Genomic DNA, 21,936 nt, shown 5'->3' on the forward strand with positions numbered 1-21,936 from the left:
TGCTCAAGTTAGGGCGATTCTTAAGAAACTTATACCAGTGAGAAAGCTGCAAACAGGGATGAACAGGAAGGCCAGCAAGACACTACACTTATTGAACTAATTAATTCATTAATTAATTAGGAGGTCAAGCACAAGGGGAACATCTGTTCCAGAAGACCCTGGGCACATCCTTTCTACAAAAATAGACAATAAGCAAAAGTAAGAGGAATGCAAAGAAGGAAAAAGCATTTTCTTACATGTTAGGAACTGGTTTTAAGAACCATGACTCTACAGGTACATCTAGAGACAATCATGGTTTCAAAACAGTTCCACACATCAATGAAGTAGGTGAAAATTAGAACTGAACAGTCTAATTTAACACTTTCATTTTCAACAGGGTTTTTTAATGCAATTATATCATGGTTTATACACTTTTAATTTATGCTCCCAGATAAACGGGAATAAAAAAGACTTAAAAGCAGAGGAAGGCAAAACTTGAAAGCCACGTTCAAACGAGAATCTATAAAAACCAAAAAACCCTATAGACATTTGTTTCAAATCTGGAAGACATGATTAACATATAAAATATAAGGATTTTCCAAGTTAGAGAACTAAATTGCTGTATTCTACCTCTGAAAGACTACGTTGGAGCTACTACAAAGTGTAAGAACTGTTCCTCGCTGTGGTTTAATTTGTATGTCTTCTGAAGTAGAATATGTAACTGTCAGGAATCTCCTGCACTGCTGTCTCCTTTTTGAAACAGCAAATTTCCAGAGAAGTTAATAATTTTGGGGTGACTGCTGTTCATGTGAAGTGGAAATAGCTTATGGCTATTGCCTCAGCCTTCATTTTTTAAATACCAAATATAGCAAAAATTGTCTCTGATCAAAGCAAAATCAAGAAACTCGGGTACGAGCTAGCAGTTTTTCCAGGCGGTGCCAATGAAAACCATGCTGTTAAGGGATCTTATACTTCTGGAGGCTTTGCATTTTCAGTTGGCTCTTACTCCATCTTTTTCTGATACATACTTCCTATTGCACCTCCACCCTCCTTTCTGTGCCTCCCAAAATGTCTCTTTCTCTCCATTCTCTCCCTTTTCACCCTTTGACACCTGCCCCAGACTCTTCCCCATTCTGCCTACAGTCTGTCTCACTCTGTAGACGACACATCCACAATATCAATAAAACCCCACCACCTATCAGGTGGACTGGGACATTAAACACATTAGTGATTTAAAGACTTGGAATCCCAAGGCACTTGTGTGGCCTGCAACTAAAAATCCTACAAAGCAGAGGCAGGAGAGCAGTCTGATAGGATTCTGCTGTGTCTGCTCCAAATGGTCCAGTTTTTTTTACCCTAACACTGTAATTCAAAATTTTTCTGATATGAAAGAACGTGTTAATTTTTTTAAAAGCTGAGGTATAAATATGGTTAAGGCTGCAGGCAGATGACTAGACCCTGGCCTGAGACTAAACTAACTGAAGAGCATGTGACAAAATACTGCATGTGACATGAGAAATTGCTGGATGTGACAGATGAGAGTGTGAGATTCCACAGATGGGTAAAGGGAGTGATGTGAGAAATGGATGGACTTCAAAGACATTGGGAGGGGGCTGAGAGCTGTGAAGTGCAACCCCACTACATTTAGAATGTGCTCCAAAAAATCCACTGCAATTATTCCAAGGCATAATTTATTTAAATTACAAGTCCTAGCAAAACAAAGCCCTCCACACACCTTGAATCCTGATCCTCCAACCTGAGCTGACCTCCCCACTGGTTTGCTAACTTGAACAATGTCTTCCCCTGGAGCATGGCAGCTTGTGAGGCACAGCAATGTCACCAACAAGGGACACAGAGCAGCAGCTCTGTCCCTCCAGGCACTGCCACTGCTGCGTTTCCATGCCCAGCATTCACTGAGACACAGTGCGGTGGCTGTGGGGCAGACAGTGGCCATGGCTGATGGGAGCAGTAAGCAGGATCTTCCTCCCGATCAAGTTTTGTTCAATGAAATCTTACATAAAAGTTTGGGGGAAATTTGTAAAGGAAAAGTTTGAGAGCTATAGGCTTGGAAAGAAATCACAAGTCTAGAGGATACTCTTACCAAGTGAACTGCTCATCCAAATGAAGGCAAGATGCAGATTCCTGGTAGCTTTAGTTAAAAGAATCAGCACCAGCAGCTGACTTCTATCATCAGAAGAAGCCAACATCTGCATAACTCAGAATTCAGCACAGGAGTGACCGAGTCAGAGCCTAAATATTTATATGATGTTTGAAGCTATTGAAAAAAATAGTATTTTTAAAGAATCAGCCATTAACTACCAGCTGTGCAAGTCATCAGGATGAACTTTCAGACTCACTATTTTTTTCCAGTGCTCCAAGAAAAGGAGAATAGTCTGAATCAGGATGCTAGAATTTGATGAGCATTTCAACAGCACTGTAAGTCTCCTTTGTACTCCTTGGATAGTGTTAGCAAGGGAGTAAAACAAGTGATTCCAGTGGTTTTGGTGGGAATGAGAGCACAGCCAGTCCCACTGCTGCCTGGTGTACAAAACCCCCCAGGAAGAAGTGCAAAGTGCTCTGTCAGCACCCAGAATTAGCTTCTCTTGCTGCAGGAACTGGGTGGATACCATCAGTACTAAGAACTGTGCTGAGACAGAAAAGCTCTTTTCCTTCCAATTGGTGTTTCAACAATTTTCTGAAGAAAAAACTAAAGAGAACCCTGAAAAGATTCTTCAAGGAAGGGAAAGTGAACTGATGAGAACTCCAGTGGTTGTGGGACCAGCGGTGTCTATTGAGCACACAGAGATCTCCTTTTCTCCTCTAACCTTTGGGCAATGTAAATGGAAGACAATGGAAACCCCTTTTCCATTCTGCTGCAGACACAGAGGCTCCCAGGGGTGCTCTGAGGAGACTTCTCTTTCTCTTGTAATCAACAGAAAAGCCCCATGGAAGGATTTCTCCCAAGATGCTTCAGTGACTGAACACATGAAAAGCACAGGGACCAAGCAGACTGGAGCACTGCCTCTTAATTTAAGCCAATACCTGGAAGTGACCTGATTGAAAGATAGCAGGGTGAGGAAACAGAACAATGTCTTTGTATGCCAAGGATGATGCTGTGCTGGGCAGCAGAACAGCAGCAGCTGCCTCCAGAGCACTCTGCTGTGTGTGGGAATACACAATACTCACCCTGTCATGTAGTGTCCAACCAACATATTTTAAATAACTATCATTCAGGAAGGCATCACTGTACATTTTCATCCAGACACCAATTTCTTCAATACAGACAGCTCTAATCTCAGCAATAGCATCACTAATATGGAAAGAGAAAAGAACAAGGATTAGCCAGATTACAGAGACATTTACTTCTCATTCCCATTACCATAGCTGTAATACTTTGCTTTACTTGTCATGAACCTCACTGTGTGAGGCCTGTCACTGTTCTTACTGCCATCTCACTGATTTTCTGTTCCTCTACATCCTTGTACTCACTGATCTAATAATTTCAGTGTTTCTATATGCTCCTACATTTCCTCCACTTAAAGAAATTCTCACCCTAATTTGCTCCTTACTCTATAACTCCATCTTTAACCTGTCTCTTTTCAAGGAGAATTATGAACCCAAGCTACAAACCTCCTCTGGGCAATCATTTCTGAAACAGCATCACTGACATTTGCTTTGCAGACCTGTCTCCAGCTCGAGGTGCAGAACCATTGCAAGGTGGGAGAAGCTATTTGGTTTAGCCAAAGGCAGCTGCCAGAGGAGCACAATGGAATTTGCTACACAAAGAGATCTCATTTCATACCCCCATGAACACCCTTACAACAAAACCCATGAGAATTCTGCACTTCAGCATTGGCTTCCTCCCATTTTCTTGCTTTTATCCTACATTCTGACTGTGGCAAGTCATGGAAGAAGCAAAGACATATCTTAGGCAGACTTATCAGCTGCTTAGTGAGGAGAGGTGGCAGGAAACTGGAGAGGTCACCTAAGGAGACCAGGATGGAAATGCTTTCCATCTGATTGGCACTTCCCTGCCTGCCTGACATGGAGCATGGCATCTTTACTAATAATGAAAGAACGGGAAAAGGGATGGGGGCCATCTGTCCCTTCAGTAATTCTATCTCTGGGACATCTGTTACCATGAGAAATCACTTGTGCCACTCCAGCTGGCACTGCCCCACAGTTCCAAATTTCAGCTGTAATACAAGAACACAAAGAGTCACTGCACAGAAGAAGGGAATGTCTGGTGCTTTGCAGACACTGGACTTGCTTGTAATTGAGACCCTTGTTTTGTATTTTTATTTAAAAAATTATTTTTTGAAAAGTAATAAACATCAATTTAATTCTAAACCAGACCAACAGAGCCCCAAAATGAAATTTAATTTATGGGAAGGAAAGAAAAATTCCAAGCTTCAAGCAAGAGAAAAATTACAAAAATGAGAAACTGCCATTTTTCTGAAAGTCAGTTATTTTACAAAATATAAATCAAACTCACTCACTCTTCTGGTGAAGACACTGCACAGGCTCATAGCCCTAACTCAGTGCAGCAAACCCTGGTGACTCCATACTGGAACTATGTACTTCCCTCCTGCAGGCTGGCCCAGCTGATCCAGTGCCTTTCTGCTGTCCCTGACCCTCCAGAGCCTGAGCTGGAACCCAGGGCTCCCACAGGCACCCTGAACCCAGCCCAGCATCACACACAGCTGGGGGAATTCTCCAGGCAAGTTTCAGCATTTGAATTCAACTTTCAGGGAGGAAACTACTGCTGGAACAGCAGAAAAGCATCAACAGCATGTAATGCATTTAATGCAATAACAGGAGGGGACACCCGTGTGAATGCCACCAAACCACTGCCATTGTGTCTCTTTGCCTATGAGAAACATAAATTCTAACACCTTCCCAACAGCATCAGTAAATCTGCTCTGTCCAACTTCCTGAAGCCTCTGTAACCTCAGAGCCAAGGGACAATCCACAGTGGAGACAAGCTGCATTAGGAGCACGGCAGGACATCAACCAAGCTGCTCCTACCAGGGATTTCTCAAACAGGTTTAAGTACTGTAAGGACCAATGTGCTAAATACCACACTCAAGGGCTAAAAGCTGAATTCCTTATGGGAAAGGCAGCCATAATGAAGACAAGTTTTAGTTAAAACTATGACTGGAGTCTCTCTCACACACACACACACACACACACACATATATATATATATGAATGCCTGTGTGTGTTTAATTGTACATTGCTTCACATTGAACTGGATTAGCAATTCAGCAATTCTCTTATATGGAGTCACTTTTAAACTATTTTAAAAGCAATATATAGTTGGAAGAATGCCAAGACTTACAGGAAAACTTAAAAGAGTAGTAAATCTAAATCAAGAAAAAATGGGGAGCCACATGTGCAGCAACACAAAGCAGCAAGGAAGACATTCTTATGAGGGGATGACAGCCTGGGTCCTCACAACCAAGTAGGTTATTTCACCACCTTCTAAATTTACTAACTGTAAGGGATTTTGGAAGGATTTAATGGCAATCCCAAAAAGAACCTAAATGTCAACAACCATTTAATCATGCAGCACAGCCAGCCAAAGAGCAGGAAAAATCATGTTTTCTCTAAGAGTGCATTCAAAATTCCCTAGGCACACAGTGAAAAACTGCTTCTTGATTCAAAAGCCCTCTCAGGGATCCCCCAGCACTACGGACACTCAGTCCAAGCTGCTAATTAAAAAAAAAAAAAAGAAAAAAAAAAGAAAACAAAGAAAACTATTCAGCTGATTAAGAGATTTATTATAATAAAGAATTTAACATTTCCAGAATAATTGAAAATGAGACAGAATCATGGATAAGGCATGCGAGACCAGCAAACACTCAAGCTGCTGGAGAAGCAGGGGAACTTGAGAGACACCACTGCCCACTCCACATCCTATTCCAGGTAACTGTCACTGATCAGAATCACTTGTGTTCCTGCAGGCATCACTACTCTGCACTCCATGTCCACAGAATGCTGCATCAAACACAAGACAGCCAAAAAATTCTTTGTACCTTTGCAATCGATGTGGTAAATGCTTGTCATTAAACTGTAATTATTTTCTTCTGATTTTTATACAGTTAAATACATTTTAGCTTCTGGTCAGAGTCACTATGAATTGTTCAGCTTTTTGAAAATATACATTATTTCTGGATGACACAAGAACATATAAATACTAATTATACCTGCAGTGGAAGTTTTTTTGGAATAATGAATGCATTATTAATTATCATAATTATAAATTAGTGATGTAAGCTTGTACTACTTGCCAAATGCTTTTAGAAAGATATAGAATCTAGTCCAGCACAGAGATGAAAACTAATGTGGCATCTACAGATCTTAGACATGAAATATATTTAACCCTCTTTTCAGCACAAACTGCAAAGCAAGGTCTGTAAAGGGAAAATATTTCCAGCACAATTCACAGCCTAAGTTCCTGCTCTGGGTAAAGAGAACCTCCATGATGCAACTTCTCAAAAGATTTAACAAAAGGGGTTCAGGTAAGAAATTCTGCATTTCCTTTTGAAATTTCAGCTTGACAAGGCAGGCTCATAAACCTTAGGACAAACCAGAGCAGTGTGAGGAGATTTTACCAGTGCCACTCCAATTGCCAATTCAGTGTACCTTTCATGCCAAAGTACACACTAGGATTGTGATTAAGGCCAGAAGTATTCAGGACCTGAGCCAGAGTTTCTGATGGATATTTGGGAAATGTCAGGGGCAGAGCAGTGTGCTCCTCAGGGTTGCTGGAGTGGTTGTCAGCTCCAGCTCACAGGTTCTTTCAGTCAGTTGAGTCACATACTCGTGGGGTTAATCACGACCAAACTGAAAGCCCTCTAAGCAAACGTGGCTGATGTGCAGTGCCCTGGATGCTCACACCCTACAGCACTGCCAGAGCTGAGTGAGAGCACGGCATGGCCTGGAGATGAGCAGCAGAGCAGGAACTGCTTCAGGGCTTCTTGGAGGCTCCTAAAGGAGCCTGACCACTCTCATTGCACCTGCTTGCTCAACCTAACCACTTATGGAGATGCTGCTTCTCACACCTTCTTCTGAGACAGCCAGAACTGCAGATAACCATCAGAAGCCAGTGGTATCACTCAACAGGCAAACCAGTATGAACAGAAAAATAGAGATATTTCAGTCAATGGGTTGGGCTGAGAGTGAGTCTATAGGAAAACTTTCTAACAAGGACAGAACCAAGGGTCACTCACTGCCTTAGGCCTTCTGTGGGATGGAAGCTCAAACTCCCACCCAAGGGACAGGAAATGGAGCAGCTGCACAGGACCACACCACTGCCACTTGGACAGAACTGGGCCCTTCCCTTGGGCTGCCTGTCAGTTTAGAAACATTTTGAAGATATAATGAGAACTAGACAAAAATGTCTTTTCTACTTCTTATTTCTATGACTCTCACCTCTGGAGAATTAGGACCCCATAAAAGAAGACAGGTAAGAAAAACAACTTCCAAAAGTTCTGGTTAATGCTCACTGCATATCCCACTCATGGGAGGGGCTGGCACACGGCACTCTCATTCCTAAATGCTTCTGTGCACAGTGGCTATTTAAATATCTATTCCAATAACCTGTTACTAGGCTGATCATCCAATGCTCCTGCCAGACCAGGGAATTTATTGTCTGAAGGCATGACATGGATTCTGAGATGTAGCTTTATGTTTCTCTGACCCCATGTTTCTCACAGAGTTCCTGTCCCAACACCTTTGCTTGTATGAAGTATGAGGCACAGCTCTGCAGGGAAGGGAGCAGTGTGTGCTTTTAAACTTCACAGAAAGGTCAATCTCAAATTAAATGATGTAACTTTTTGCCTTCCCTTTTTTTAATGCCTGTAAATGACACCAGTAATTTCTGTTTGTGTTTTCAGGCACACCTAAAACCATAATGCATTTCCTTGTCACCTAAGAAGTACGTTTTTCCTCCTTAGGATAACACATTTAGGGTGCAGGAAGAAGGATTTTTCTCTGGTTTAGGTTTTATTTCCCTGTGCTGACTGGTTTGTCCTTCCTCACTAAACTGCCATCCAATAACTACATCTCCCTTTTTGTCATGTCTTGTTTCCCACAGTGTAATTCCATGTAACCTGTCACCATAATCCTATTTACTCTGTAGCAGGCAAAGGAACACCCTGGAAGGAGACAGAAGCATCTTTTCCATAAAAATGGCAATGCCATCTAGATTTGGCAAGGTTTACCTTATTTACCAGTACCGACAAAATATTACCTCAGGACAGGCTCATGCCCTGCATAAATTCTCAAACCCACTGTGTCCATCAGTGTGAGGATGCCCATTCTGGTCTGCCATAAGTTAAAACTGTAACAGTTCTGTTTTTCTGGACAGTCACACTAGAGGAAAACATCTTTAGGCACTCAAACCAAAAAAAGATACCATGAAGTAGGACTGAAATCTGAGATCTGTCAATCTCCCCCTCTGAAAAGGGAATGTGTGTGGACACACAGTGCTAAGTCCTAGGCAGGGAAAGAGACAAACTGAAACTCTGACACTCCACATAAAGGGTTAAAAAGGATTGAAAAAACCACTGGCCAAATAAATATATCATAAAGCCACAGAAACTTAGTGAGAACAAATGGCTGAGGAAGGAGAAAAGGCAACATGCAGTGAGGAGAGTACATTTCCTGCATGTTTGTTAAGAATATCTCAGTTTTTGACCAAACCTGCTGTTCACACTAGACTAGCATTATACCTAGGAAACTATTTAGTTATTTCTGCTTTTTTTTTTTTTTTTTTTTTATGAGAGATGTGAGCACTGAAATCTTCCAGTAAATTGCAGGCCAACCTACAGAAGGAAGATGCAACCTCACTGCAACACCTGTCAAAAGATACATTCTGAACTAAACAGTTTTGGGGGTTTTGCTTAGGTCAAGGATGTGTTATTTAATCTACAGAGGTCACCAAGCATGAATCACTGTGGCTGAGTCTGAATCATATTGAAGGATGGGATTTAATCTCTGGGAATAATTAAAATAACATTCTTTCCAAATCATCACCACTTGTGCATGGTCTAAGGCCCGTAAAATCATGTGAAGTTTATAAATAACTTGAACTATTTGAAAGAAGGAAGGTTCAAGAAATTAAGAAGTTATAAAAGCAGATGGTAGTTCAAAATCCTTTACATTTTATCCCCTCTTGGCTTTGTCATCAATTAGCTGGGTGTCACACAGACATTTTCCCCCTCTGTTTTCTCGTCCAGCTGTGAGTGCAGGAGTCTCACCCTGCTCTCTGCTGTGTACCATTACCCATATTTGATGTGTGTTGTAAGAGACTCTTTGGGGCTCCCCAAAAGGTCAGGGATGGCTCGTGCTCACACAGGTGGCTCTGGGGGCAGGGTGGGAACAGGTTCCTCCTGTCCCCTCTGAACAGTGCCACAAGCAGTGCCACCACCTGTCTGATTTCATTCAATCCCCCACTGGTCTAACAGGGCCACCATGGACACCTTTTTCCAGGGCGTGGATGGAGTTTATTTATTTGGCCTCTCCTTTTTTACAGCAACGTCAGGAAAATCAGGTCTCTTCTAGTGGTGGCAGGAGGCATGAAAATAAACTTTTTTACAAAAGGAGGACTTCAAAAGAAAAAGCAAAAGCACCAGAATGCAGATCACCAAAGGCTGAGTCTTTTTCCAACCCCACAAGAGCTTGAACTACTAAAAGGATATTTTAAAGCAAAGTTTTGTATGATATAATACACTAAGCTCTGAAGGGATAAAAATGGAAACACTCTTAGCATTTAATTCCTTCAGCTTTTTTACCTATGCCATGAAAGCTGCTCTCCTAACAAATGGTGTGAGTGCTACACTGATCTAGCACACTCATTTACCTACTGGCTCTGCACACCCATCCTCCTGCTGCCAAGCAGCTCCTGACCATCAACCATGAACTTCTTTCCATGCTCAGGCACTGAGGAGCCACTCTCCAACCCCACTGTGCTGCTCACACCCACACATTTGTCATCACGAGCACCTTCCTGTTTTCCTGTGTGCTTTTCTAAATTACAGTCATCCCTCTGTCCAACTGAATGATGGGCTCCTCTTCACCTTCTAACCCTCTTCTCATAGATCCTATTTTCCTGCCATTTTCCTAAAAGAGTCCATAAATTCTAAACCTTTAAAGCAGAACTGAAATCTGAAAGGTTAATTGCATAGTTTAGCACCCTTGAATTTTATCTTTTGATTTCAGCAAGTCAATTTACATTTAAAGAGCTGGTTGCACCAAGGTGATGTAGATGCTCTGAGGCATCTTTTGACACACAACAGTCCTCAATCTATTTTAAAAGACTACTGCTCTCTGGTAAACCATATTCCAAATTTGCTGTTTACACCCAAGACATACAAAAGGAAATGCAAGCTGGAGGGCAACTGCTATCCCTACGATATGCAGTAATAATTTGATTATTCTTAAGACATGCAATTTTTGTGCTCCCAACATGGACAACTTTTCTTTTCAAAATGCAAAGATGCAAAGCCCATGTCTCCCACAACCCTTTAAAGCTGTCTACTGAATGAAAATAAAGTTGAGCAGACAGCTCTATTTCATCATTAACAGAGGTTACAATTTGTATATTCTTCCATAACTTCAAGTGTTTTTGACAGTGATCTTGCAGCATCTAGAACATTACATCAGAAGAAAACCAACCCAGAAACTGCCCTCGACTTTTCTTATGACCACACTTTGTTAGCAGAGCCTACTGGAACATGCATTTTCTTACCGGTATCTATGAACAAATATACCCTTAAAAATAGAGTTCATCATATTTTCGATTTCATCTTGGTTTTCTTGTAGCTGTGAAAAACAAAACACAAAATAAATAAAAGATCATTGCTTATTATAATTTGTTATTCTACAATTCCCTATTGGGAAACCTTAGAAGACCTTGGAAGAGCACTTGAGTAAATTCACCATTTCTGCTTTTCCAGCACACGCCTATATAGTGTGCATACACACACAAATATTTACATTAATGTATGCAATGTCTTAATGGAAGAAAATTAACATTCACTACAAATATCAATGTAGTCTCTCAAATTAGTTCTTTGTACTGAAAATGAGACAAGTAGAGACAATGTGTGCAGCAATTTCAGCAGTGCTGTGTGTTCACAGGGAAACAGAGCTGAGTGAATGACAGCTGCAGAAACAAAGCTGGTTACAGATCAGTTTTGAAAAAATTAATGTTCTATTTAAGGAAAGGGTTGAAGTGAAGATGTTCTCGATCTTAAGTAAAAGAGTGTCAGTTGCTTGAACTTCAGCACCCACATTTACCGGATTTCAGAAGCAGGAAGATTTCCAGGACTGGAGCACACCTGACATCCAGACCTTAGACTACAAGAAACCAAACCCAATTCTAAATGAAAAGGTGTTATGAGCATGCTTTTATAAATAAGAACATTTCCTTAAAAATATTTTCACTTCCTAGGTGATATGAGCACATTTTGCAAGTACTGTGGGAAGCTTCCCTTGTGACACTTAATATGTTAACACAACTTGGAATTAATTACAGTATTCTCATGCTGTCAGATCTTGTACAAAAGTAAGGATGACTTAATTACACCTAAATGCAGTTTTGTTAATAAGATGACACCAATTTTATCCAATCAGATTTTGGAGCAGCCATTGTTCTTCCATCAAGGTTTTCATTACAGTCCAAGCACAGCACCACAATGTGGGAATGTAAATTTGCCCACATTCTCACAGTAGGAAAACCACAACAGAGCCTTGCTAGGAGAGTGCACATATGCATAAAATAATTAAACCTGTATAATTATGGATGTATACATTTAACAGACAAAACGTTTTAAAGCCAGAGGCAAAATTGTGATCAGCTGGTTTGACCTCCTGCGTGCCATGAGCTCTGAAACACTTTCACCTAAGGGCTTCTATTTTTCAGCCAAATTTTCTACTGCATCTTCCAGGTATGAGCTCAAGTAGCTTCAGAACTCCGGGAGGGAAGCCTCTCAGTTCAGTAAAATATAAGGAGGTGCTGTCTCCATTTTGCATGTGGAGAAACCAAAGCATTGAGAGCTCTTGACTAAATAGTCAAAAGCCTGCCAAAGAAACTAATTTCACAGTAAAAGGGATTATGTGCAAAGGGAAGAGCTGGGTCCACACCAGCTCTGCATACACGAACCAAGCATATTTTAGACATGGCCTCTGGGAAAAGCACTATTTGCAGCATCAGCTCAACCCAAATATGCACAGACTAAATGCTTGTTTGAGAATTCATAACCCAGAGGGGACTGTGAGTTCCTAGTCACACCTCAGCTGGTTGACTCCACAGGCTACAGGCAAGGAAACATCCACAGCAACACGGGGGTAGAGACAGCCTAGCACAGGCTGCGCAGTAAAATGAGGATGGGAACAAACCAAGAAGCCTCAGGAGGCTTTCTGAAAAACTACCAGGGCCCTGGAAATGGAAACTCACAGAGACCTCAGGGAATGATTTCTTGGTATAAAACCACACCACAGAAGACAGGTAGGAGAGGATGGACTTTCTGAGCCATGAGAAAGTTGAGATTCTGAAAAAGGTGTACTTCGGCATCTCTCTGAGTACAAGGTGAAGCAGCATGGTAGAGGCTCGAACAGCACAGATGAAGGGACAGCAGGGATGGCTTCCTCCCTCTTCTGCACAGAATTTACAGTTCTCTATAAACATGGTAAATTATCATCTGGTACAGGTATCCAGGTAATACACAGCTGGTGTGGAAGCAGAATCAGAGCTTCAGTAGGTCCATGTGAGAACCCTTTTACATCTGTGTACTAACATTTAAAGGATACAATTCTCAAATGTATTTTAGATTCAGGAGTGAATTTTCTCTGAAACTCTAATTGCTTTCTACATTTTCAAGTTCTTTAAACCATGCACTTGAATCAGAGCGCTTAACTTCAAGCATCTTGAGAGAGCATCTGTGTCTTGGGACTCCTGCTCTTACCAATGCAAATATGATTTAACACTCCCCCTCTTGAACAGAGGTTAAAAAATGAGGGAAACCTTCTCTTGTTGACCCTGCAACAAGTTTGGAAGTTCAAAAGCACATGTATGACAAGTACAAAATTTGAATTACTACTGGCAGATACTGAAAAACAACTTTCTCTGCTTTGTGGCGTATTACTACATAAATCATCCACTTGAGCTGAAAATCTCATTGTTAAGTCAGAGCTCCACACATGGCTCTCCCCCCAGGCCTGCAGATGATGGCATGAGGATGAAACACTTCAGGAAGTGCTCCACCTCCTCTGCTTCAGAATAACTTGCCACACTCAGTTGGTGAACTGTCCCTCTATCAACTCATGAAGACCAACGCATGTGTGTGCTCAGGGGGGGTTGTTAGGATGGCACTTCATCAAAGAATCAACTGAGAAAGTGCCAGCACAGAATGCCACTGTCAATTCCGAGTATTGAAACACTGGGAATATTCAGCATTATGTCAGGAGTTCTTACACAGAGCATTAAGCCACCTAATGCCAATAGATCTCTTCTGCCCAGGTGCCCTGGTGTGCTTAACCCCACTGACATACTCATCTGGCTACTCCCAGGAATGCTTTGCTCAGCTGTCATGAGCAGTGAGATGAGGGCCCCTGAACACACAGAGCCAAAGGTAAGGACTAAGAAATGCTCCTCCTCCTGTCAAGGCTCTCCAGCCCCATGCAGCCTGGGCATCCTTGCTACAGCTCCCCAGAGAGAGGATGTCCTGCAGCTCTGAAAGAACGGCAGGGGAAGGGGCACAGAGGAATCCCCAGCCAAAGAGGCACCGGCCCAAGGTAATCAGTGCAACTGGTGCCTTTGTCCACTGCAAATTCAAAGCAACAATCAACAAATGTGGAATACAAACTCTGTTGCAGCTGTTTTGCTTTTCAAAATGTTTTGGAACTCACATTCAATTTAATTAGAAATGTTTCTCTTGTGGTTTGGGCAGGAGAGATTGTTCTTGCATTGTACCTTAATGCATGCTTTTCAAGAATTATGAAAACCTAATTAAGTTGTGCTACAGATAATAGGGGTAAAAGAAATATATGTAATTGTAATTATCCCCAGACAAAGACTACAAAGTCAAGCAATTCTGAGTCAAAGTTCCACCTAAAGGAATTCAAGGTGCACACAGGCAAAACACCCAGACATACTTAATTGCTACGGAGTAAAACAGTGATGGAGAAAATTCAAAACTAATATATTAAAAATAATAAATTTAAATATAAGCCATACAAACTTTGACTTTTCAATTTCTCTTATGAGTTTTATTTGGCATCTTTACACATTATGGTTGTTTGGGGTGTACGTGTATTAATTTCCTACTTGTCATCTTTAAATTTAAGTACACCCCTAAAACGGAAATTTCCTGTGATAAAATACTTTATTTAGGGGTGATTACAGCAACCTTCTAATGTTTTTTTCTCACCTAATGCCAGACTGGTACTTACTAAAGGCAACTTTAATGTCTCCCTAGCTCCTTCTCCCTGAGAACAGGTGCTATAGCCTCAACTCCAGTGTTTCCTGAAAGCAGCTAAAAAAGAAGTACTAATGAAACACTGTGGAATAACTGCAGTGATCAAGGGGAAAACTGGGCAGTGCAGGGGGGAACATGTGATCCTCCTGTCAGAATCTTTCTGTATCATCAGAACAGTGACTGCTTACAGTTTGAGACTTCCTGCCTGGCCATAGAAGCCTGAGAAGAGAATTCTCCTTGGCGTGCAGAACAGCGCCACAAACTCAACTGAATGTGGCCATACAGGATTTAAGTAGTGTGCTTGAGATCACACCAACACCACTGCAGAACTAAGCTCTTTCTCACTGTGGTACTCAATTCACAAACCACCCTTGGCTTTCTGTTGAAGGGAATGCACATGAACCAGGAAAAAAAAATGTTTTTTCACTTGCCTCTTTTCTTTTCTGAAGAAGCAGCTCCAATCTTTCATTAGCTCTTTTGCCAATCATTTTGTTTCTCTCAGCTTCATACTGCCTCTGTGTATTGTCCTGATGAATGCTCAGGTTTAAGGCAACATTCACAAGAGCAGTCATAAGCTTCATAGCTGCAAAGGCACAAGACAGATTATGACTCTTTACCTGTAGTCAGAGCTCAGAAAACATTTCCTCAGCAGATCCGCACTCACAGCAAAAAGCCTCTGGACCCTGGCACAGCCATCTGGAAAAGCACTGCCAGCCAGGCAATACCCAGGTCACTGGCCCATGGTCAGAAAGCAGAGTCTATACCCCACACTGAGCTGCAGGCAGTGCTCTTTGCTGTCTTCTCCAGACAAGCTCTGAGTGCAGCCTGCAGCATCAGGGCACCATGAAGGCAGCTGCTGGGCAGTCACAGCCATTTCTGCACAGAAGAGTGCCAGCAGAGATGGCTCCATACTAAGGGTGACCTTAACCAATGCCTGCTGAGGGTGGCTCAGTTCACAACTGCACAGCTTCTCTGAATGCAGGTCTGACACTGCTCTAAAGCCAGCTGTACAGCCATATAAAAATGCCATTTTTATTTTCACACATGCTGGATATGATATTGGTTGTGTCTGCTCTTCGGTACTAAAATTTATTTTTACAAAAAACACTGATAAGGGTCTTTCCCAAGTTCTGTGTAGTTACACAGTACAACACATTTTACAACACTGAAGAAACAGCAAAATGATGCAACAAACTATCACATGCTCTCTGCATGCTCCTCTAAATAAGGCAGAGTTTCTTCAAGGTGGAAAAGCAGCCACACAAATGGAAAAGTGAAGCTACTTGGATTGATTTACACTGCTATAGTGCAAAATTGGTAACCTCCAGGTACTTCTTCCTACAGTGAATCATCTCTCATTCCAACTGACTAGCGCAAAGGAAAACTGAAAACAAGGACCTACAAACACTCCTTCAAGAAGAAATGCCAGCCTAAAAGTAGATTTTCAAAAGCTTTATCAAGACTGAGCTCCATGGCATCATGTGCTCATTCTGCTCTTTGGGGCTGCAATTAAATGCGCTAAAAACAGCTTGAAGGGAATTTGTAGAATCAAAACAAAGCCTCAAGCTTGTTACAACAAGCAAGTAAATAAATAAATGGCACATATTGCCACCGGTAAATGCCAGGATCCTTGGCAGCTCCCATCCGTGACGGGCATCCCTGCAATGACCCATGCAGGGAAGGACCAATCAAACCCAGGGACCAGAGTGCAGACCTCACTCCATAAATTCTTCCCTATGAACCAATCAATCGCAGTCTGAGCAAACAGCAAATCAAAACCACCCAGAAATGCAGACAGCATCAGATGGAAGGAAATGCAGCTTAAATAACAGGCATGGATTTCCAGCAGGTTATCTAGGCTCAAACACTGCTCATCTTGGAATACTGAATTTGAAGAGGAAACTCCAAACCTGGAAGCTTAAGCCTGCATAAGTCACAGTTTCACAATCCCATTGCTAAGTATGGTGAGGAACACAAGGGAATGCATTTCCAAAGGAGTTCAGTCACTGTGAGTTGAAGGGTTTGGGTTTCAGTTCTAAAATCAAAATCCACTCAAATCTGGAGTTGTTTTTTCAATATCACTGGAAATCTGTGTCTTACTTTGATTCATAACATGAGCTGAAATTTTAAATAAATTCTGATTGTATTTGTTTAACACTGGGTATTGGTACACTTGGAACTGAAAAAAATGTGTACGAGGCTGATTGTGGAAAGACTAAATAATAATAAATACTGGCCATAGAAACATTCAGATTGTGACAAATGTCTGCTGTAAGAGTTTCAAATACTGGCATGATCTATGAACCTTGCAATAAGATGGATTTCTTATCACCTGACATGACCAGCTGTAGACACCTACACCCAAGCCAGACACCCTGGTAGTGCCTTGTCATTGAGAAAAATAGTCCCTTGTGGAGAGCAATTCATCCCTCTTAGAGGAGACATCTCATATAGGTGTGACTAAATACATAAGGAAAGCCCACTTGCATCTAATGATACATCCAGGGCTTTCCTTAGGTGAGGCAGCTGCACTGAAAGGTGGTGTGGCTGCAGGCAGAAGACAGGGCGCCCTACAACCACGGCCCAGTAATCCCAAACTTTATGCTTCTCCAGAGTTTAAGGCACAGATTATTTTTTCTGATAAATGGAAACTCTTTGATAATAACAACTGTCCTGATACTTCTTCAGAATAAATTTATACTCTAAAATATAAAATTACTCCAACATTTTTTACAACAAGTGAACAGTTAATAGCAGGATACAAGACATAAGCACGCCGCTTTTGATTCTCAGGATTCACTGGAGGACCTGGAGATGACAGGAATCCCTAAATTCCAAATAAAAAGGGAATTTACGCGGTACTTGGATCTGACAAAGCTTTCCAGTTTTAACATTGGTCAGGGTCCCCCTCAATCCAAATTCCAAGTACTCCTGGCAGGGGATAAGCAGCAGCAGGTGCTGCGGCAGCTCACTCACCAGCCAGCGTGCTGGTGTGCCGGAAGGCGCGGACCTGCGAGTCGGAGAGGCCGGTGAGCAGCGAGATCACCGTGTCCATCATGTACTCGTCGTAGATGATGCTGTACTGGCACTGCCGGATCAGCACCCCGATGAACTCGCAGAAGTTGGAGCGGAACTTCTTCCACTGAGGCCCGGGCATGGTCAGGGGATAATCACCGCTGTCCTGCAGAACAACCGAAGACAAAGATCGAGTATTAAAGGTCTCCCCATTTAATTTATTTTAATGTTGGTGTAGCCATTGTGGCCTATGGTTCTAAACTAAACATCACCTTGTTACTTCAAGCTGAGGGAGAATTACAAATAAAAACAACACATTATTTTTCAATAAACAGGAAGGCTCGTTGGCATGAAACCACCTTTGCAAAGACATCACTGTAACTGTTTTCCACTTGCGGTATTGGCTCCATATAGTCCAAAATAAGTATCAAGTCTCAGTTCTTTTCACTGTATCCTCAGTTAGGAAGTGGGAGCAAAGGATAAGACAGGAATATTTCAAAGTATTTAATGTCAAAACCTAAAGAAAGGCTTGTGTGACTGACAGTTTGTGTCATTCTCCATCCCCACTTCAACTCCAGGTTAATATTCGAATCAGCTGGCTGTCCCTCCCCCCAAATTTTGCTTTGCTCAAACTTACAGTTTCCTTATCAGAAAGCAAACACCCCCCTGTTTTATCTTGTAAGTGCTGCCTTTTTCTAGTGGTAAAATTTGCCTTCTGATAGCAGTAATGGAAATTTTACTACAGATTTCTACACTTCATCTTCAAAAAATTATTACAAGATTGGACTAGGCATGTTCATTTAACACCTTTCCAGGTCTGCTCTTACTACATTCACTATAAATGCCCCATTACAGGGAGACTGTCCCCCCGTAACCAGAAAATGATTTTTACCCCCCAGTGAAAAAGCCTGAGTATAAATCTCCCTGACCACTTGATTTGTAAGCCAATTCCAGAGCATCCAGAACATCAAGGCAGTAATGCTCCATTCTGAATTTCTCAGCCAGGACAAGAAGTCAGCAGTACCAAAGTTATATCCATTAGTACACATTTATCCTGCGGTTTTGTGAGGAACAAACACTTTCCTCCTCAGGACTTATTACCCAGACTGAAACATGCAAAGACAGCAATGTCAGCACAGAGGAGCTGCAACCAAACACTTTGAACCTAAACCTCAAAAACAGCACTCCCCTGCAGAAAACCCTTTAACCATCACACTTAACCAAATCACACCAGCATAACCTGATGAATCTCTACATGTGAACTTTGGTACATAACATATGCTTTCTCAAGGTGTGTGTATGTGCAGTTGTTTGGAACAGATCCTCATAATCTCTGTGCTGTAATTACTCATCTCTGTATGGTGCATTTTTAACCTGCAAGTACATATCAGACAACTCCTTTGAAAAGCCTGTGAAGACTGACCATAAACACCTCATCAGGCTGAAATGGGAAGAATAAACTTACAATAAAGTCACTTCATAGATCTTTTATTCTTGAATACCAATAAAAATGTGATACATTTGTGACACTGACACAATACTTGATGCTTAGAAAATTCAAAGTAAACCAAGTCTTCGTTAACCTGTCAACTCTAGCACAGGAATTATGAGGGAATTCACCTACAAAACACCTGTGCTCCTAAGCCAAGCAGCCAAACAGCACAGCCAATGGATGCCCATGGAATTCCCTGTCCCAAAGTGAACTCTGTGAACGAAGTTATTTCCATCGTTTAAGTCCTGCACAAGCATTTCTCCACTCATTAAGAGGAAAATCAATACCTCAATCCCTGCCATAAATGCAAATTTCAGGCCAGCAACCAGCTGATTCCTGCAGCACTCATGGAACAATGGGACAATTTGGGATTTCTGGGGCATTGGGGAGCTATTACAGATGAAATGCCAACAGTTTATTTCAGATTTCAAAATACTCACTGGGTTGCAGCCTAGGACTAACAATTTTATGCCTTTGTACTAAGCCCCACAAATTCTCTCACAAATCCATTCAAACCTTAAGGCTGAAGCTAGAACTGAAACTTCTTTTTAGAACTATAGAAGTTGTGAAAAGTTTTAGGTAATGGAAAAGAAAGACTCTGTCCCAGTAACTGTAACTCTTTGAGAGATGTTGCTTTCACACATTCATACAAAGAGGCTTTTTCCTCCTGTGAGAAAAAGGTTTCAAAAAGGTTTTCTTGAAAAATACTTTCTTCATCAACTATGGGACAATCACCCAGCAAAAGGAGCATCCCTATGGCTGTAGTCAGGCATCAACTGAAATATTTTGTTGTTCAAGGCCATGGCAAAGGAGGAAATTGTGCATAAGTACATCCTGGAAAAGAGCATTTTTTGTATTAATTGTTTCCCTGCTTAACTTCCTGAATCAAAACCTTGGCATTTCATTTAGAATTGGTCAGAGACACTGCTCTCCTACAGAAATGCCTGCTCCAGCTTTAGTTTTCCTCACTAAACAAAATGAACACTCAGAATATTCAGCTTTTTATACACCAAAAATCAAAGAAAACACAGTTCAAAAATCTCAAAGCTAAAAGACATTCACCATTAGGAACATGTTTATTTTGACAGAAGATATCCAGTCTGAATTGTAATTTACTTGTTTCAAACAAAATGCTCAGATCTTCTGAAAAGAGTATTTCTTTCTGTATCACTGTTCCAAAACGGTAATTTTCATGTCAAGTTCCTATTTGGCTTAAATTGCCATTTAAAATGCACAAAACATTAATTTGCACAGAGAAAACAGAGCAGAATGCTGTAATCCTGCCTCACCAATCTGATGTGTCAGGAATCTGGAGCTCTTTGCTGCACGATGGCACTCCCAGGAGCTGAAGTTCAGCACCCAGAATGTCACCACCGCTCTCAGTGGGATGAGAGCCCTCCAGACCCTCCTCCTGCCTGCTCTGATGAATCTCCCTCTGCCCTGTTGCTCCACATCCAACTGCTGTTCCACATCCAGCTGAAGTTCCTGCTTTGCCTGTCAGTGCAGTTTCCCATACTGTGACATTATTTATCTACTGGCCCACTGCATTTTTAATTTAAACCAGAAGTATATGATAATATATTTCACAATGCTTCAAACAACTATTTGCATACTCTACCTCATCAAATTCTTCTGTCATTTTCCTTATGATTTCTGCATTTTGCATGTTCCTGAACATTTCAATTCTTACCGTACCTGCAATGCAATGAAAGAAGAAAAGAAATTAACACAAAATGGTTTTGCTCCATCAAAATATCAATGTTTTTCTGCTGCTAAACAAACAGCTCAGTGATACATATAGGAGTATGCAGGTGCAACAATAACAGGAATGCTTTGAAAAAGGCTGTCTCTTGAAGAAGTAGGGAAAGAGAACTCATCTGTCCTGTAATGTGCTTTCAAACGAGGAATTAGCACCATTTTCCATCCTTTCACTCTCTGCAGCCAAGCAAGTGTGATAAAGGAGAGATAACCACGGAGGACTCGTGTCATGTCTGCAGCTGCCCAAGGCTTTCAATTTCGTGTACAGAATCCAACGAGCACCATCTTTCAGTTTCATGGGCGCTGCTGGTGATTCTGCACGTTCCATGCTGAATGGTGGATACCCACGTTCTCTACGCACGACTGGGAGGTTTCACCCCGCTCAGCTCAGCACCAGCATGGTTCACTGACTGAGGCACGTTTTCCAGAGCCAAAGGCTCCAAAGGGCTCAGCCAAGACGTGAGCCAGCTCAGCACCGGAAGCAGCAACTGTATCTCTGTTGTTCTTTCATGTACATTTTCCATTCCCCCTTGTCACCTGGAGTTGATAGGATTAATTTTCCATTGTAAATCACACAAAGATACCAAAATTGAAAATAGAACAACACAACAGCTAGAAATGAAAATTCTTGTGTCTTGATCAAAATTCGATCGGTATATAAATCAAGTATTCTGACATATTATTGCCTCCGCAACTAGACACTATCTAAATATCTAACCATATAACCCAGGGCAACAGAAAGACTTTTTTTACTGCTGCATGATCTACTCCTCATCACTTCACAATCTTCTTTTGTTAATGGAGGAAATTCAGAAAAATTAAGCAAACTGCAGAGCTACCAAATCCATCCCAACATCATTAACGTTACAAAGAATAAGTCTCTCAGCTTTTGTAAAAAGTTCATCTGAATTAATGATCCACTGCAAGGCTTGAAAAATTCGGACCATAATAGAAGCAGCTTAACAGCTAACAGTATCAGTTGCTCGACAAAGGATAAACAAAGATAATTTAAACATACTAAATATTATGCAAATGTTTTAATTCTGGTATGATATTCCTTTAAAAAAGAGCATTAGAAATATATGCATTTCGAAACATGCAAGCACAGTTAGAGCATAGCAAGTCTCTCTATGTTAGCACGGGTACAGTTTTACAAAGCAAATGAAATATTGATTTCTTGAATTGCCTTTGCTTCTTCATGAAATA

The 21,936-nt window shown here is 41.4% G+C and overlaps 1 protein-coding gene across 7 annotated transcripts in view; it reads right to left on the minus strand.

The window, feature by feature from the left end:
• The window catches only part of STAG1 (STAG1 cohesin complex component), a 172,735-nt gene that overhangs the window by 55,222 nt on the left and 95,577 nt on the right, over nt 1-21,936 (minus strand). For all 7 annotated transcript variants that reach the window (XM_040073903.2, XM_058421907.1, XM_040073908.2 and 4 more), the window contains 5 exons: nt 20,591-20,667; nt 17,442-17,646; nt 14,897-15,048; nt 10,736-10,809; nt 3,166-3,289 (listed from right to left, as the gene is read on the minus strand). In XM_040073903.2, the coding sequence (XP_039929837.1) occupies nt 3,166-3,289; nt 10,736-10,809; nt 14,897-15,048; nt 17,442-17,646; nt 20,591-20,667 (632 nt within the window). The remainder of the gene's footprint in view (nt 1-3,165; nt 3,290-10,735; nt 10,810-14,896; nt 15,049-17,441; nt 17,647-20,590; nt 20,668-21,936) is intronic.

Source organism: Hirundo rustica, chromosome 10 (genome assembly GCF_015227805.2).
Source record: "Hirundo rustica isolate bHirRus1 chromosome 10, bHirRus1.pri.v3, whole genome shotgun sequence".
Lineage (NCBI taxonomy): Eukaryota > Metazoa > Chordata > Aves > Passeriformes > Hirundinidae > Hirundo > Hirundo rustica.